Genomic DNA, 15931 nt, shown 5'->3' with positions numbered 1-15931 from the left:
TATTGCAGTTTTGCCAATAAAGCAGAATTGCCCTTTAAGCTGTAGGTCTCAGTTCTCCCAAGAGACCTGCTTAAATTGTTACAATTGTATCTTTGTGTATCTTAAATGTTTGCAGATGTGCAGGTGCCGAGTGTTCTGGGCCTCTTGTTTAATTAAGTTTTAGAAACTTTTTTTTTTCTGGTGTCAGTGCAGGGGATCAAGGAGGAACTTTTCAGTAACAGATGGATTATCTGCGAAAAACTTGACAGTTGGGAGGTATGCTACAGGTCATGTCTTACATCTGACTGTTCTCTCAAATGGGCCCTTACTTTACTGTTGGATGAAGGTTTCACCACACTGTACCCAACCATAAAAACAGACTTGGACAACAAATTGAACTGTTCATTGTACAGATGATGGGGAATTGCTCCAGAAATCTGACTACTGCTTGAGTCTCAATACAGGCCCCACAGTGTACTAACCCTTAATAGCCTCCTTTTTGGAGCCTCTGGCTGCTCCACTAACTAAATAAATCCTGGCGGTTGAGAAACTTGCCTCAGACGGCAGCCAAAAATTTCAGTGTTTAAATAGCTGGAGCACCCCTGACTTCACCGGCCTTTCTCCATTCCTCTGGCTTCCTGGTCTCAACTCAGGTGAGTGAGCTGTTAGTGTGGGCTGCTTGTCGGTCATAATAGACACTAGATCTTCACAAGCTTGGAATTATCTGAAGTGTCTGACCCTGGTACTTCTCATGAACAGGCCACCAAATTTGAATATGTATTATTATACTGTAGTATGTGGGGCATGTGCTAACTCACAGATTACAAAGATATCTACCTTCCACCATCTAAATTTAAAATAATCTCCTGTAAAACCAAGGGCTTAAATTTCAAAATTCAACTGGGATTAGTCTTCCAGTTTCTCAAAAAAACAGGTCCTGATCATGCACTGTTTGTGTAAAGAAAATATGTGAGTGACTAAGGTACTCCACACCACTTTTTCCATAAATTCCTATGGGGTGGCCACCCTCATTGTTAAATCTGTATCCAACATACAGTGAAACTTTAGTTTTACAATTTTACTTCCCCTGACACGTTTTAAACAGTTTTATTGTAGTTCCACCAAGATATAATGCTACTCTGTCTCAGAATAGACATGGCCCTAATTTCTTTCAGAGGTGGCAGATATTGCTTGTCTTCTGAGCAGAGTCTTTAACCATGCTTCCTCTTGTTGAGCTTGCTCTTCCAAAGTGGGTATTGCCCCTTGCAGTGGAAACATCACCCTAATTTGCTGTAGGTCCTTGAGGTGTGCGGTGAAATGATCAAAGAAACAACTGAATGCTGAGAGGCATCTAAGGCCTTTCTGCGATGATCCTGTGTGATATTTATAGCCTACTACAGAAAACAACTCAATTAAAAAAAACAGCAGCTTGAGGGGACAATTTGTCTAGCAGAAGGAAGTTTTGTAAGGGCTCCTATCCCCCCCAAAATTTTCAACCTATGTAACTTTTTATGGGGATAGCAAAAAAAGGACTGCCCTTCTACCCTGACTGTACTAGCCTCAATGTGGGCAAAAGCCCTCAGGTATGATAAAACATTATAGAATACAGTTTCCCCAAATACACCCCTATGATGCAAACTAAGATATTTCCTAACAGTGCTGGATCCGGTGCTCTCAGCAAATTTACAAAATGAAGTACATTGGCCAGTTATATGATAACCAAGAGTTTAAATTATTTCATAATACAACCGCCCCCGAAATATGTGGTACAAGTATCTTCAGCTCAGACACTCAGCCACTAGTCAGTTTCCCATTCCCCCCCCCCCAATATCTCTGTCTCTGATCCTTTATTAAAGTGTTCTTAAAGAGGTGAGTGACCCCAAAACATTTGCTGAGATCTCAAATAAGACAACACATTGTTTGCACATTGCTTAGTCAAGTGAGTGTCATTTGTGAATCGTTGTTCAAATCAGCAGCTGTGTCAGGTTCAGTTGGCTTTGGATCAAATCTAAAAGGACAGTGGTGTGCAGGGCAAAGGCTACTAACATGTTACTGTAAGAGGCAGAGCAGAGTAAACATTTGTTAGAACTGTTTTCTATAAATGTAGCCCTTGAACTATGGGTGGGCCAACTTGAAAACAAAGCAGCTATTTTCTGATCTGACAACACGAATGTGGTGCATGCTGGAAATTACTTATTATCAGTGTCTAGTCCTGTAGTTCTACTTTTCAGAGCGGAACATGTCTCTGGGGTCCAAAACACTGTAGCTGACACTATCCAGAGCAATTATCCCAAATACCTTTGGCAGCTGCTTTCCCCATCTTAGATGAATCAATTGGGGATCTCTGGGCTCTAGGATGCCTACCAACATGATTGGCAAGTCGGGTAGATTTAAGTCCTGTATGTTACAAGAAAGAAACCCTATTGCCTTTCATCAAGCAAATGAGAGTTTGGGGTGCAACCTGACAGCAATGTTGGCATCTTTTTCTTTCATAAAATTGTAGAAACACACTGTAGTGGTATGAACTATAATATGCAACTAACACCAGCAGTAGGCACTACAAGAAAAACACAGGGGGAGGAGCATTCCAAGTACACTACCAGTTAAGAGCAGCAAATCAGGGTTGTATGAGGACCTGGAGTATGCTTCTGGCAAGGGGCAGTGGGAACAGTGCTTGGACATCCATTGAGAGGGCAGGCTAGGCTGGGCCATAGGATACATTCCTGAGGGAATTGAGTTTAAGGCTTGCCAGCATAAGACCCTGAGTAATAGGCCATGGATTTGGTGATTGGAACACTGAAAATGTTTTAAGAATGACACAGTTATAACTCTGCTACTGCTAAATGCAAGACTGTATATAAGCTTGAACCTGTGATTGTGAAACTAATATGATATTGCTTGGAAATGGCAATGAAAACATTTTTTCAAGGAGCAAAAAAGTACCCATATTATTAGTGATTCACTGCACATGCTCTGTGCTGCTGTCAGTTACCTGAGCTTAGGGACCAACTCAATATACGTATATATAATATATACTGCTGATTAGTAATTAAGTCAGATTTTAGTACACAGCAGTTCTTAAACTAGGGCACTTAGCATAATGATGTATTAATTATTATCCTATAGCATTATTTTAAATGAAAGGCCAGCCTTATTTCCTGCTTGATAATTTGCTTTTCAGCAGCTGCCCAGAACACACTGAGCATGTGAATGTCATTGACTCTTCTACCAAAATCCAAGATGGGGAGCTTCTGTAACAAGTTTGAAGGGCTGGATCAGTGCAGTAAGTTTAGTGTATAAAATATGATATGATACTGTCTATCTAATTTTCCTGTTTCTACTAACATAAGAAGAAAAAACAAAATATTTAGCATTTGCTGGGTCCTTACTGTTTTGTGCCTGTATCTCCGATGGCTGTTCTGTCACTGTCTGTCATAGGCATAATTTATCCAGTGTTCTTCTTCAGAAAGAGGAGACAGGCAATTTGGACTCTCCCTAACAGCACCCTAGTCAAATGCCATGCCTGCCATAGCTCTTAAACCATTTTTTTAACTACAAAAAATTATTCAACTAAAAGCATTATAACATTTTGATGACAATTTTTGAGTCATTGGGTATTAACATATATAAAATTTAAAAACAAATATTTTAATCATTTTTGCTGTTTCTAACAGTAATTTGACTGGCTACAGACATGCATAAGTATTAGTAACAAAACTATTTGAACTATATTAATTAATGAAATAAAATGCTAAAGTGTTAAAGGGGTCCACCACAGTAAAAACAGATTTTTTGCAAAGTCAATGTAAATGTACCGGTAATAGATTTTCTAAAATTACATTAAATAAGGTTCTTCTATCCATATTGTTTTTCTCTGTTCCTCTGAGATTTTCTCTTTAATTACTCTTATTAGGTCATCAGTGCTGCTCCAAGTATCTGCCTCTATTGTTGCATATAGACAAGGCAGACTTTCAACTTCCTTCTCATTTTGGCGAATTTTACGCAGAAGTTCTTCTTCATTTTCCTGCCTTGGCAGCATTCTCCTGGAAATAAAACAAAAAAAATGAAAAATTTGTCTCACCTAAAACAACTTAGGAAGTGATGGTAAGATGTAGCCAGAGTAGAAAACAGTTCCTATTATAAAACTCTCATACAAATTGAGAATTATAAGGGGGAGATTTCTAAAAGGGATCCTGTTATCGGAAAACATTTTTTTTTCAGTTAATCAGTTAATAGTGCTTCTCCAGCAGAATTCTGCACTGAAATCCATTTCTCAAAAGAGCAAACAGATTTTTTTATATTCAATTTTGAAATCTGACATGGGGCTAGACATTTTGTCAATTTTCCAGCTGCCCCCAGCCCCCTAGCAATAATGCTCACTAACCCAAAGCCACTACAACTGCCACTACCCTGCAAGCCACTAAACACACATCACATACAACACAGCACATGAACTCCCTGTGTATTACAAAACATCACAACACCCCCCTTTATAAAACCACACAAATCTCCTGCCACAACAAAATAACATTAGGCCCAACCCACAATAATAAATGACACCACTTCCCTATACAATAAATACCAGTGTAACACACTACCCCCCACACACAATTACCCCACGTAAACTAACACCTCACACTACACTAAACCTACTAACAACCACCTCCCCCTCTCTTCTTGGCACTATAATAAAAGCACAATCCTGAGTTATAACACAATTCCCCTCTCCCTGGCAGCCCCGGTGCAACATTACCATACCCACCCTAGCAGTGCCTCCCCTCAGGGCCACAGCTCACCAGCCAAAGGGGTTTCCATGGTGACAGTCGGATCTACGCACACACTCAGCGCCGCTCCCCCCCGGATATGAGGTCAGAATGTAGGGCTCTCACTGAGCTTTATCAGTAACACGGAACTCATTAGAGCGTCAGTGGAATCATATGCACAGGGACATGTCGGGGAGGGATCACGGGCTGGGCACACTCCCTGCATATTATAAACGTGTAGTCTCTGGCCAAATATTTACTCTCGCCAGTCAAGGGGGGGCCCGGCTATTTTGAAAAGTGCAGCACGGCTGGGCCCCCCTTCAGGCCCAGGCCCGGTACAGCAGTATCCCCTGTGCCCCCCTGATAGCGGCCCTGCATCCACCACAAGGAAAAGCATGACTTAACAGAGTCCCATTCTTTCCTATTGTGGCTTTACTCACTGTGACACATGGAACCACCAAATACAGGTGGAAAGTAGCAAGTTTCCCTAGAAACCCTCACTCACCTCCCCCTTATGTATCCCATGTAACTACGTGGAAACGGTGTGCAGTCATTTAAGGAGGGAGGTAGAATTTTAGTAATTGTCTCAGTCTAGTAGTCTATTTTGTTTTTGGTCCCGTGTGAAATAAAATATTTCTGTGAATGGAGCACGAGTCCTGAGACAGGCTCCATCCTCACAGTGTTTTACCAAGGTAAAGCAACAAGAATAAAAGATGCACCAGTGGCCTCTCACAAAAAGCCCAAATCCATGAGCAGGGAGACATATGTAAAATATTTTTTTCTTATTGTACCAAAAGTAGCAATTACTTATTTCCAGTTAGGACCCCCAATCAGAAAGGAAATCTGAAGATAACATTTGCGGATTGGCCAAAACCAACACAAACCACCCGTAAATACAACCCTGATCAATTTTTAGTCTCTCCCATTTCACCATAATCATTTTCTGTTTATGCCACAGTTCTGGGTGTACAGTTTTTGCAGCAATGCTAAATAAGCAATTAGTTAAAAAAAAAACAAAACAAAAAAAACAAGAAAACTAAAATTACATTACCTGATCCTTTTAATGCTCTTCTCAGAAATTTTAATAAAAATGATGATGGGGAAGATCTTTGTTTTGATTAGATCCTTTGAGGAAGACAGCCCTACATCCAGTAAACAATGTTTATTCTGAAAACATTAAAATATAGATATTTTCTCAATCATTTTGTTTGCAATATATACTATTCACATTTTTTTTAATATTAAAGCAAAGTATCAAGTTCTCTTCACATTTGGTGTAGATATGAAGCGGTTTCAGGGTGGTGGTAACTATGCCTTTAACTTACGCCCCCTGGGATTGTAAGATTCACGGTACACACAAACAAACCATACTAATTAGGTCACATGAGCCAATTAACAGGCAGAGTTCCGTCTTTTGCATCCACACTTCTTCCTGTTACAGTTGTAGTATTTCTGGTCAGGTGATCTCTGAGGCAGCACACAGACCATCACGAAATGGTGGTTCAAGGCAAGGGATGTAAAAGGGCAATATTTACTTAAATATATATTCCAGTTTGGCAAGATTCTTTTTTATGCCACTTAATTTGATATAAACGATCTGTTGCTCAAGTATTCATTTTGGGGGCAAAGTTTTCTTTTAATGCTAAAATGTTTTTTTCCTCAGGCTTATCTGATAGTTCAGCCTTACAGCCACACAATTGGCAATGATCACATACCAGCTGATGGGATGAAGTCCACATTAACTAGCTAATGTGGTCCTCGGGTGGGAAAACCAAACATACCCGATCAAGATTTGCTGATTTTTGGTCAGATAATGGTCTGGGAGGCCCGTCGGAGGGCCCCATACACTTGCAAATAATCTGACGAATCTGCCGCTTAAATATGCCTGTGTATGGCCAATTTTAGTTGGATTCCAACCTGGACAATTTTACAAAGAAGTTTATATATCCTAAACTGTTATGTATTTGTATTTAACTGAATACTGAATTTATTCAAGGCCTATAGGAGAAGTTCATACATGCAATCATTTTCTCTTATATAGATAAACATTTTTCACTGCCATTTATCCTGGGGGGGGGGGACTATGTAATATGGGGCTGAGGGCACAGTGTCTTGCACTGCAGGTGTTGCTTTGTCATATATAGTTGGAGCCATATACAGTATATGTGGACTATAGTCAGCCGTGTTCATTAGGGATGAATTTTCAGTAGGTACAGTTTTGTGGTAAAACTCACAGTTTATTTCAAAATTGTAAAAAACACAAAAAAAAAAAAAAAAGATGTTGGACCAGTGCTCTGTACAACAGGAAATAATCAATGGAATTGGAGCCTTCCCACTGTCTATAAAATGAGCTGTCTGGGTGGCTATTGTTCAGTGTGTTGTAGTAAGTCTCAGTCCTTTTATAGAATGTAAATCTAAATTTCTACAATGGTCTGTAGAAAGCCAGTTGTGTGCAAAATTGCATCTATGCAGTAATGACCTAGGTGCCTGCACGCATGCGTAATGTGAATTTAGTGCACAGGAGAACAGCCTCTGTGCATTCACAGTGATATTATTTGGGACTCCTAATAGGCCACTTATACAAACTGGCAAATCTCCTGGCTTCTGGCATCAGTAAGTTGTGATGTTTTTGGAAGTGTGCTGTGAAACGGAGTTTCTAAAAAGCAAGGTGTTGTACTGTGGTATAACCATAAGATGTTGCAGTGGATTGTGAGAACAGCAGGATAAATATTGGGGTCTCTTCCTTCCATCCAAGACACTTTCAATACAAGCAGTCCCCAAAGGCTGTCCAGTATTTTCAGGCCCGGATTTGCGGCAAAAAAATGGGGACGTGTGCGTCCCCATTCAATTACAGCAGCTGCGCCGGCGTTTTTTCACCGGCACGCTGGGAAGGGGAGGTGAGGTGGGCGCTAGGACCGCGTGGCCGCCTGGTCAGCCTGGTCAGCCTGGTCAGCCTAGGGGCGCCCGTCATCGAAATCCGTCGCTGAGTATTTTGGATGATCCTTCACATCCTTCTCATAGGTTTTTTCCATTGCCTTCAGGAAAACAGCAGCATTTGTGCCCACTGTGCAATGTTTTTTTCCCCTAATCTGTAAGACTCATCATAGTTGCCTTTTAACATGTGCTGCTGAATTTTGCACTACTTTTTTTTTTTTTTTTTTACCATCGTGTAAATAATTTTACATTTATTGACTTGAGTTGTTGAAAAAAACCAATGATTATTATCCCCTCTTGATTAAATATATGGTTCGTTCATTTTAATGTTTGCATATTATACAAACCATATTATCTGTTGGCAACAGATTTTTATTGATTGTTTTATAAACTAGTACAGTATGGGATCCGTTATCCGGAAAGCTCCAAATTATGGAAAGGCTGTCTCCCATAGACTCCATTATAATCAAATAATCCAGATTTTTAAAATCGATTTCCTTTTTCTCTGTAATAATAAAACAGAAGCTTGTACTTGATCCAAACTAAGATCTAATTAATCCTTGTTGGAAAAAAAACAAGGCTATTGGATTTATTTAATGTTTACATGATTTTCTAGTAGACAAGGTATTAAGATCCAAATTACAGAAAGATCTGTTATACGGAAAACCCCAGGTCCCGAGCATTCTGGATAACAGGTTCCATACCTGTAATAATATAATAAAATACATCCACCAGATGCAATGCTCATTAACCATCAATCATGGTTAACATCAATCATGTTTGTAAGGTATTGGCAACATGGGAGTCTTTTGTAACATAATAGAAAGGAGCTTTTCTCACAATGTGGGGCAATGCATATGCTATTGGTGAGAGAAAACTGCCTTAACTGTGGTGTAATTTTGCCTTTCCATTGACTTCAGTGTAATTTGGTGAAATTTCATAATTTAGACTTTTCTACACATATAGGGAAAATAGACCCTCCCTTTTTGGCATAGCTTAGTCAGTTGGGCTTATGTAGAAAAGGAGTGTAACCACTATCTGAACTTAAAATATATATAAAAAAAAATTCTAAACAGACCTGACTCCACAGATTGAAAGAAACCCATGACAACTCATACAATCAATTTTCCAAAATTTCTTAAGGTGGTCATACACACACAGATATTATTGTATGAAACACAATTGATGATATTCAGTGTGTATATATAACAGATCAACCTCATTTTCTGCTAGTAAATTTGCGACGACCCCTAAGCTTAGCTTCTCAACAGCTGCTCAGAGCCCACTGAGCTTGAGTGTCGCAGATACTTTGCAATAAAGTGACCCCCTGTGACAAGTCTGAAGTTCGGGATCATTGCTGCTATTAAGAAGCTAAAACTTTAGGCTGGTGCAATAAGTTCAGTATATAAAATATGGCATTTTTAGCCACATTCATTTTTTGGGGTTTAGTTCTCCTTTAACAAAGCAAGCTTTTATTAGCTTGTTCAAGTCAAGTCAAGTGGATTTTATTGTCATTTCAGCCATTTACAGTAAATACAGTACATAGTAGAAACGAAATGGCGTTTCCTCCAGAACCCCTCGGTGCTATACAATCAGTTTGTCAGTTGTGTAGACAATTAAAAAATTAACATTTCAGAATCTCTCCTTTTTCCCTACTCTTATAAAGCAGTTGACCTCCCTTTGATAGTAAGAGTCCCACCCCTCTCTTTTTGCTTTTTTAGTCTATGACAATGAGTCTTTGGGTCTGAGGATCTGTCTGCCCTGCATTGTGTGCGAATGTGATAGGGACCTTAGGGGCAAATTCACTAACCTGCGGAGTTGCACTAGCACAGGCTTCGCCGCACTTTGCCAGGGCGCCGCTAATTCACTAAAATCCGAAGTTGCGCTCAGGGAACCGAAAGGTAGCGAAGTTGCGCTAGCATTAATTTGTCAAGCAAAGCAAAGTTACGCTAGTGATGCCTAATTTGCATACGGCGCCAAGTTAAAGTACAATGGACATACATGTAGCAGCAATTACAGACATTACACTACACAAGCCTGGGAAAGCTTTATAAAATAAAATAGAGTTATTTTGTCCTATACATGTACCCACTGTATAGTTTAGGTTTATAGTATAGTTTATAGTTTATGTTAGGAAATGTAGGGGGGAAGGTGGGTACCCCAAAAAAAATTATGATCTTTTTCACCCTTAAAAAAGAAAAGACGCCAGCGTTTTTTGGGAATTAGAAAAAATTTCAACTTTTTTTGAAGCAATCCCTATCTACTCTATTGCAAGAGGTAACGTTCAGTAAAATGCGCAAGTTAGTGAATTAGCGTAGTTACGTCCCTTCGCCATAGTGCAACTTTGACGTGGCGTAAAGGTGCTAAGTAGCGCTAGAGTAGGTCCACTTCGCTAGTGAATTTACGACAGTGAAGTAACGAAATGACTTCATGCTGGCGAATTTACGATATCGTTAGCCGCTTCGCGCTTTAGTGAATTTGCCCCTTAGACTTTAAGCTACACTGGGGGCAGAGACTGTGCTAAAATGTCAGCACAATAATAATACCAGGGTATAAACTTATAATGTGAATCTTATTAATAACCTCCACTGTCTGCACTTAAAAAAAAATAGACCTATGCAGGTCTGAAACGTTGTGTTTTATCTGGGTCAAGAGCCTATGTCTCAATAAAGGCGTTTTAAGAAAATACATTCATGGATGGTGCTGTCTGTGATACAAAGGATTTAAAAAAAATAGGCATTTTGTGTTTTTAAATTAAGGTCAGATTTATCAAAATGTGAGATTAGAGCTCACCACAGAAAATAGAAGCCCACTTTCTATTCATTACTATGGGATTTTCAGAAGCGTATTTATGAAATGGTGAACTTTCACCCTGATGGGAATGAATAGAAAGTGAATACGTGTTTCTTACATACAGTAAATGTGCATGTTGTATAATTTTGTCTTTGTATCCAACAACATTTAGGAGAAATTTCAATTTATAGTTAACTTTTGCACTGATACGTATATAAATTTGTTTTTTTTAAATTATATTTTTGATAAAAAAAAGCTGGTAAAAGATAATTATTTTCAATGAAGTTATGTTGTGATATTTTGAATTGAGTGGGATGTCTACTTTTACAAAAATTTGTTTTTGGAGGCATATTTTGTGTTTTGATCTTGCATGCAGAAGTTTATTTCTGGTGGAGTGCTTTGAATGTTTTCTTTTGTACTCCTTTGTTCACTTTTGGGTTCATGAATCTAGACTACACACACTGGGAAGTGTGCCCTGACGTGTAATACAGCTGGGATCCTATGCTGAAAGCAGATATCAAAGCATTCGTATCATATATATAAAAATAATAACACAAAATTTAGTTATGTTTTGGGAAAATGCAGTTTCATGTATGTTTTCATTATTATACACTGAAAAAGTTGTATGCAATTGACATAAATGTTTCTTTACACTACCTTTGAAGCAACTGATTCAATAACAGTTGGTGTAATACATTCAAATGTGTTTGGATTCCTTTCTCTGGAATGGATAATAGCTTCTGATCTCTTCTTCTTCTGAAGTACTTCTTTTGTTACTACATCTATAAAAAAAAACAACCATTGTGTGTAAATTACAATATACATATGCATCTTGCTACAAAAGGCACATCCCTTAGGCAATCATTTCTAATGTATAACCTCACAAATGCATGTCTTCCCCACCTCACATTCTCTTGCTCCATTTTCTTTTGCACTTTCCCCTTGATGGTACAAACAAATAAATTCTTTCTTTTGTAAACATCCATTTATTCAGAGAACTTGGACCTTGAATATTTTTTACTTTCTATTCAATACCCAGCTATACAGGGGCGGATTCCTCGTGCTGGCGCCCCTAGGCCGCGCGGTCCGATCGCCCGCCCCCAACCCGCTGCTGCGAGCACATGCACAAAAATGCCAGCGAACGACAGCATTGAATGGGGGATGCACCCAGGCAGGCGCAGTCCTAGCGCCTCCAATACCCCCCACCTGCCGCACGCACAGGCGAGTAAGCGCAGTTGAATGGGGGTGCACAGGTCCCCATATTGCCGCTGGGCGGCACGCCGCCCTAGGCCCGGCCCTTTATGGCCTCGCCACAAATCCGGGCCTGCAGCTATAAAAATAATCTAGAAACACCTGAGATTAATGTTATTAAGGGCTAGGTCTGATGTGAGGATCCGTGCAGCTTTTCCATAAAGTATAGTAAACAGTTGGGATTGACTAACATATTGGAATAGAAAGGGGGAACTAGGCTACTCCAAATCAATAAATCTATATCAACATGCCTTCAAAATATAACATTTATTACCTTGTAGATATATATATATATATATATATATATATATATATATATATATATATATATATATATATATATATATATATATATATATATATATATATATATATATATATATATATATATATATATATATATACATATACTGAAATAAGAAACTTTCTAATTGTGATCAATTAATTTTGTACTAAAATAATCAAGTTACTCTTCATGGTTTCCCTCTCAGCATCGGCCTCTCTTCATTCTCTCTTTATACAGGAATTGGGAGTGATTTTGACTGACAGTTACAGTATTATTGCCTTTGGGGGATGCTTGCCTAGATTATATATTTGAGCTCACTCTTTTAAAATTGCCAGAAATCCTGTCTCTCTACATGCAGGATTCATGCCAAATTCAGTTATTTTGTTTGTGCTGAAATCAGTTATTTGAGTTAGCTCTAATACCTCTGCTAAAGCATTTGATACAGTACCACAAATAAGGTTACTGATTGAATTAAGTTATATTGACCTTGAACTTACTGTGATATTTGTTCTTGAATAGCAAATTGGCTAAAGGATACATGGTATATGTGTATATGTGTGCCAGGGATCATTTGGAGGGGGTTGAACTTGAAGAACCATTATGCTTTTCAACCCTAATTAGATAACTTACTATCTAAAATATTTCCATAATGTTGGAATTTGCACATAATGGAGTTACTGTAAACTATAATGAAACAGTTATTTTATTATAACTACAATTATGTTCTTACCTGGCTTGCAAGTTAGAAACTCCAAAGCACCTCCAGAATTCAGTAATTTTTGCATTATAACTTTTGCTAGAACAGAGGGAGCAAAGAGAACCGGACGCCTTTTGTCTGTGTGACATGGATGCACCAAGCTGTAAGGTAGCAAATTGATGTTCTTTTTGATGTCACTGTCAGAATCCATGTCTAAAAAACAAAAGCACTTCAGAGCATTTGTAACAGTTAACAGTACTCTTTAATATTTGGGACATTATATATTGTTTGGTCTGTAATCAGCAGCCAAGGTTGGGTCTCTGGCACTGGAGGGAAAAAGACACGTGTCTGCAAAATTTCTTGGGATGGCGATCTATTAGCTTACCTATTAGTACTAAACACTTGTCAGTGTAGCCATCTGGGCCCAGGGCCTTGCCAGTTGGGGACATCTTTATATCCCATTTCAACTCTAACGTTACAGATGGTTTCTGTAGGTTTCTGTCTCCTCTTGTGAGAGGTGGAAGGCTATTTTCTCAATGTATTAAGTACAGTACTTAAGTACAGAGTTAGAACTCGACCAGCATTTACTACATATTTTCACTACTCTATATCCTATCTTATGTGGCCTTCATACTCAGGATAATAATGACTTGTTTATTTACTGGACTGCCTCACCTTTCATACTATCTTGTTTACAACTGGGTCTTACGTTTTGTTACCTTGGACATTTGTAACTTACACTGATCTTTTCTTTCACACACAGGTAATCTGTGAAATGTATTTATGTGTCTCCAATGCCTCATTTTACAGCCCCATTTCAATTCTGCTCTGGCTATTTTTGGTTATTTTTTTAGTAATTATTTTTCCATTTACTCATTTGACCCTTCCAATTGTAACTGCCAACCTCTAGCCTGTCTGTCCTCCCCAAACAGAGCATTGCCTGTACATTAATGTCAAGAGTTATCAACATTTGTGTGATCTGCTACTACCTTCTAGTCTTGTTTAAAGGGGAACTGTTGCAACAGTGAACATTTAATATAAGCTTAATCATACTGAAATAATATATATTTTTTAAATATTATCTAATTATCAATTAAAAATTCAGTACTTTTTTCTGAAATAATAATGTTTTCTTCACTCACAGTCTCAGCTTCTCTATCTTCATGCAGGCATGTCTAGAAGATGTATTAGAGCTCACTCTTTTAAATTCAACAAAATCCTGTCTCTCTACTGCAGAATTTGTGCCAAAGTCAGTTATTTTGTAAAAATTTGTTTGTGCTGGAATCAGTTATTCAAGTTATTTCTAATACATCTAAGCAACTTTTCAACTGGCCTTAATTTTTTCTTTTTTTTATAGTTTTTAAATGATTTGCCTTCTTGTGATTCTCCAGCTTTCAGATGAGGTACTGACCCCATTTAAAAAGGAAATGCTCTGTAAGGCTACAAATGTATTGTTATTTCGATCCACCCACTGTTATTCATATTAAAGTCTCTTATTCAAACCATGAAAAACTACAAATCATAAAAAATGACAACCAAATGCAGTTTGTCTCAGAATATCACAACACTCTTTAAATCCCCTGCTAGTTTGGGAAATCCCTTAATGGCTATGTAAGTCCTAGTACATATAACCTATGCCCCTGGGTAGCATAGCTTTCCCTGTTGGCCCAGGAAAGTAGTAACTTTTTCCTTTTTTGAAGACAGTAGACAGTGAGAAATAATCACAGATGGGGTGACCTCAGCCAATGTACTAGTGGAAATATTTGTGGAACACCTTCTCAGGTTACATGATATACCTCCAAATATTTATAGGGGATACAATTTGTGCCCAAATTCTGGCACAGGATCTTGGTTTCTGCACTGTTATGTATCTGACAATATGTCTGAATGGGCAGCAGTAAAACTACTTACTGTGGCTGAATTCCTTAACCAAGACACCTTTAAAGCCTTCACCTATTGTTACTCTCTCTCAGCTGTCCCTGCCGGTGATCAGTCTGTCCAGGGTATGGCTAATACATAGCAAATACTACGCTCCTCTATTGCACATGCTGGTGCCATGGGAAAGACATAGAACCACTTTACAATAAAAATGTGTCAGTTAAGTGATCAGTTACATACCTTCTGGCTTATCTAATAAATTCTTCATTGATTCAAGTGAAGTGGAAGTAGATGAGATAATCCGCACTCGCTCATTGCTGTTCATCCGTTTGTATTTGTTCTCAGAACGGTTAACAAACTAAAAATATATAGAAAAATGAGAATGTTAACCTTGTAAATTATATTAGTCTAATATATTAAGTTTCAGTTTTTAATCTAATTTTAAATCTGTTTTCATGAGAGATAACATTGAGAGGGGATAGAAATTAGACAACTGGTGTTCTGATATTTTTACACCTTCTATTACTGAATGTAGGCCAACTATAATGCATTAAAGGACTAGCAAAGCCTGATTCACTTGGTGGATGCAAATATTTTAGGCATTATCCAGTGAATCCAAAATCAAAGTTTAATTCCAAGACAAGTGTTCCTTTTAGGAAACAAAGTGGATCCAGGGACTGGTCCAACTGCCCTCTTGGGAATCAGGAAGAAAAGCAGTGGGGAAGCTTACCCCATTTATTGTGAACACTTGTGCATCAACGTTTCGAGGAGAGCAACCGTCCCTACGTCAGGATAAACATGCAAGTGCAAACAACACCTTTTACAGTATATCAATAAGTCAATCAGTATAACCTGTCCAACTGCATTCAGATTGAGTGTGTGGAGCCTTACAAATATTCCTATTGACTTCGCCAAAGTTGTGGAGGGACGTCTGAACCACCAGTGCAGTGAATTGTTAATTGTGTGGTTTGTGCAGCTAAAACTGCTTCACAGAATTCTTTTTTGCAATAAACATTAAATAATATAATATTATAGTCACTATTACCCAGATGCTCTTATACAATTGTAATTCATTCTGGGTTGTTAGTGATAACTAGATCCAACATAACACCCTTTTGTAGATGGGTCCTCAGCAATCTTTGACATGAACTCAAGTTATGCACACCATTAATGAAATTGTTTTCATTAACTCTGCGGGCAGTATTATTTTTTTAGTTAAAGGAACAGTAACACCAAAAAAACAAGCGTTTTAAATAAAGCAAAACATTATGTACAGTTGCTATGCATTGGTATAAGGTATGTGTTTGCTTTAGAACAACTATAGTTTAGGCTGTTGTGTAGCCATGGGGG

The 15931-nt window shown here is 38.3% G+C and overlaps 1 protein-coding gene across 1 annotated transcript in view; it reads right to left on the bottom strand.

The window, feature by feature from the left end:
- Positions 1 to 3606: 3606 nt before the first annotated feature.
- Positions 3607 to 15931, bottom strand: part of card11.L (caspase recruitment domain family member 11 L homeolog) — a 58672-nt gene continuing 46347 nt past the window's right edge. The window contains exons 20-24 of the mRNA XM_018236247.2: positions 14822 to 14939; positions 12737 to 12916; positions 11127 to 11251; positions 5794 to 5909; positions 3607 to 4022 (exon numbers count right to left, since the gene is read on the bottom strand). Coding sequence (XP_018091736.1) covers positions 3815 to 4022; positions 5794 to 5909; positions 11127 to 11251; positions 12737 to 12916; positions 14822 to 14939 — 747 coding nt within the window. The 3' untranslated portion in view covers positions 3607 to 3814. The remainder of the gene's footprint in view (positions 4023 to 5793; positions 5910 to 11126; positions 11252 to 12736; positions 12917 to 14821; positions 14940 to 15931) is intronic.

The sequence above is a fragment of the Xenopus laevis genome, chromosome 9_10L, assembly GCF_017654675.1.
Source record: "Xenopus laevis strain J_2021 chromosome 9_10L, Xenopus_laevis_v10.1, whole genome shotgun sequence".
NCBI classification, from domain to species: domain Eukaryota; kingdom Metazoa; phylum Chordata; class Amphibia; order Anura; family Pipidae; genus Xenopus; species Xenopus laevis.
The sequence above is the reverse complement of the archived record's forward strand: the minus strand, read 5'-3'. Positions and strand labels throughout refer to the sequence as shown.